At 36.2% G+C, this 3,501-nt stretch overlaps 1 protein-coding gene across 2 annotated transcripts in view; it reads right to left on the reverse strand.

Moving 5' to 3' along the window:
* Positions 1-1,845, reverse strand: part of LOC116000511 (transcription factor HHO3-like) — a 6,197-nt gene extending 4,352 nt beyond the window's left edge. The window contains exons 1-3 of one of the 2 annotated variants that reach the window (XM_031240602.1): positions 1,639-1,845; positions 1,278-1,528; positions 906-1,161 (exon numbers count right to left, since the gene is read on the reverse strand). In XM_031240602.1, coding sequence (XP_031096462.1) covers positions 906-1,161; positions 1,278-1,528; positions 1,639-1,843 — 712 coding nt within the window. In that variant the 5' untranslated portion in view covers positions 1,844-1,845. Of the gene's footprint in view, positions 1-905; positions 1,177-1,277; positions 1,529-1,638 lie in introns of both variants that reach the window. The other variant, XM_031240601.1, reaches the window with a different exon arrangement.
* Positions 1,846-3,501: the final 1,656 nt, after the last annotated feature.

A 3,501-nucleotide genomic window follows, 5' to 3' on the forward strand; every position in this document is an offset into this window, starting at 1 on the left:
GTAACAGGGTAATTGGGTACCCGACCCGGAACCGTTGTCATGACCAAGGCAGTTGCCGTTCAAACTACCCAAGACACCTCACTCCTCAGCATCAATGCGCAACGGTCCAACTCCCCAGCATTGATGGCCAACGTTCAGCTCCTCAGCCTTGATGACAGACGTTCAGCTCCTCAGCATTCAACACCTCAGGTATTGATGTCCAACGGTCAACTCCTCATCAATGCTCCGTTACTGAGCTGAGAGGAATAAAAAGACTCACAACCACATAGTGAAGGGGGGACTTCTGACGACACTTCTTACTGGACAAGACTACACTCAACTCACCTTGTACACTGAGCACTGCACTCAATATTGTACTCAAATACCAAAACACTGTACTCAACGCTATTCAAATACTCAATAATACTCAAATACATACCGGTAAACACATTATTACCGTCACCCAGTCACAGAATCATATACGAAGTGCCCAGATTTTAAAGAAAACTGATATTTATTATATTCTCTGAATTCTCATACAGCTGATGTGGTTTGAGAAGATGGAAGAGATATATTCTATCTTATATTTTATATGTTAGTTGTAACATGTCAAATAATTTTATAAATCCAGTAACATCTGATCACCTTCCGTTACATTTTTAAAGAATTTATTTCTTCCCAACTAAAAGGTTCAGTGAATAAATAATGATATATTTTTGTAATTTGTATATATATTACATATATTATATGGTGTATGTTATCAATATCCTTCATATTCATATTCCTATTCATGGCCAAGTATCCATAAATCCGTTGACTGATGTAATAGAATAAAAGACAATAAAATTTAACGAGTAGATTACTAGAATTTAAAAGAGACAAAAAGTCAGATTCATTAACCAATAAAGCAAATGAAATTTATAAACCTTGTGCTCCACCGAGCTTATCAAGGGCGTCGACGAACCCCTGATGAAGCTCCGGCGACCAACACCGCCTCGGTTTCCTCTGTTCTTGCTTATTCAACGTCTTTGAGGAATGAGAATGATATGAGCTTTTATAAACCACCGATTGCGGCACAAATGGCGGAGACAGCGATAAAGCGAGGACTGGTAAAGCATCTGCTTTTAGCGCCGCCGCCTCCTCCGCTGTCATAGTCTTGTACGGTACAAATAATTGAATGCTCTGATTGACACAACCCTAATAAAAAATTAGAAAAAAAACCAAAAAAAGAAAAACACAAATTTAGTAAATGGGGACAAAAGGAATTAATTAATAAAATAATAGAAAATTAATCTCACAAGTCTTGTGGGGAAAAGTTGGTTGCTTGGTTTTCTGGAATCAGAATTGTGGGACGTAACAGGGTGGTTCCAGAGCCCAGTGGAGCCCATCCAGTTCATTTTTTCGCCTTGATCGTTTGACTGTGTTGTCCCTCGGTCACCGTTAGAACTACCCTTCAACGGTACAAACTCTTCCACCTCCACCGATGCGAGCGCCGGCAACTTTTCCTTTCCTTTTAGCTTCAAATATTCTCCCCTTACCGTCTCGATTTCTGCAAAACGGATAAACAAAAAATAAATATATACGCACACAATAAAACGATTTTCATCAATTCAAAATAGGAAATAAATAAAAATGGAAAAAAAAAAAGAAGAGGGAGACCGTCAGTGAGAAGACTCGTAGCATAAGGGACTTCACGTCTAATGACGTAGATTTTCTTTGCCTCTTCTTCTAAGGCTTGTAGAAGGGAGTAAAGCTTCAAGAGTTTCTGGGACGGATCATCAATGGCGGAAATTTCAGCAAGAGCAATTGAAACAGATTTAGGAACTACAAATTCACAGTTCAGATCGATATTCCTTTCACTCATGAAATCCTGGGCCATTTTGTTCTCTTTCTAGCTACTCTAATTCTTTTCTCTATCTTTAACCAGAGACAATGAAAATGAGAGATGTGAGGGGGGGGGGAGGGGGGCTGATTTTATAGCTTTCACAAACGGGGGGTGGGGTCCACAGATTAAATGAAGAGAGAGCGAAAATGGAAATTTAGAATTGAAGTGGGTCCACTCTCAAAAAAAAGAATGGAAGTGGGTCCGACTAAAAAAGGAAATGGAAGTGGGTCCTTGTGGGGGAAAGATTCTGATAGCTTTCACACTCGATTCGTCGCGTAACTGAGTGCACCAAACTGAAGCTCATAAATCTTGATTTTTGTACTTTTGTATTTTTTTTTAGAAAATATTTTCTAATTAAAAATGTTTTTCATGAACCAAACAAAAGAAAAACAATTTTTTTTTTGCATTCCAGCGAACCAAACATGCCCTATATGTGTGATAATGAGGTTTTTTTTTTTTTTTTTTTTCACTTACGGTCTTACGATTATTGGGTCATTTTTACATTTGGTTCTCGACTAATTTCTTCTTTTTTTTTTTTCACATTTGGTTCTACGACTTTTAAAATCTTGTCACATTTGGTATCAAGACTTTTAAAACCTTGCAACATTTGGTTTTCTAACCTATTTTTCAATCACCGTTAACCAAATTTGTATATCTATGTTATTGGACTGGAGTGCATAATAATCAAGGGAATTATCTTAAAAAATAAATATAATTGTTATTTCCTATGATAAATTTTAATTAACTAAAAATTTTGGTCACGGGTAATCGTAAATTAAACCGAAAGACTAAATATAGAAAGATTTTAAATGTTTTAAGACTAAATTAATAATAATAATAATAATAATAATAATAATTTATTATTATTATTATTATTATTATTATTATTATTATTATTATTAGGAAAGTTGAAAGTGGGTCCGTGAAGAGTTAGGTAAGCCATTTACGCACGTGCAGTGCACGTACCTACTGAACGCTACGCGGTAGCCGGTAGGTGAGGATCTTTTGTTGATAATGATGTTAAGTTAAATTCCCTACATCTTCTTTCACAATTTCACATTGTCAAGTTGTAAAAATATAATAAATAAAAGTAATAAATTAAAATAAATCGTTAAATATTTAAACAAAGAAACTGAAATACGCAATTAAAGTTCAAAAAGTCATTAAAGACCTTTGACCATCAAGATTTGAGGTAAAAAGTGACTCACGTCGTCCATTTAGACAACTAAGACAAGGGCGGTGGTAAAGTCATTAATTTCCTCATTTATTCGTACTTCGTTGACCATTTTCAACCGGACATGAGCAGGATTTGTATTGGCCCAATCAGAACCGAGTTATCTTGACCCTAACAACCATAAAGACCCCCGATTAAAAGGACTAGTCATATCACATCACGTCACCCTTTTTAGCCTTTTTAAACACCTGACACAATGACTATGACCGTCCAACCCACATTCAACACATGTCGAACATGCGACGGCCTAGCATGTTCGCCTCGCATCACTTATAAAAGGCACATTAATTGTTGAGAGGGGAGACATTTGAACTCCTTGATACCCTCGGACATTTATATTGGAAGGAGTATTAAATCAACTCATATGACCAACCAGTTATTGTATCAAATTTAGTCCTTTAAC

Source organism: Ipomoea triloba, chromosome 12, assembly GCF_003576645.1.
Source record: "Ipomoea triloba cultivar NCNSP0323 chromosome 12, ASM357664v1".
In the NCBI taxonomy this organism is placed as follows: Eukaryota; Viridiplantae; Streptophyta; class Magnoliopsida; order Solanales; family Convolvulaceae; genus Ipomoea; species Ipomoea triloba.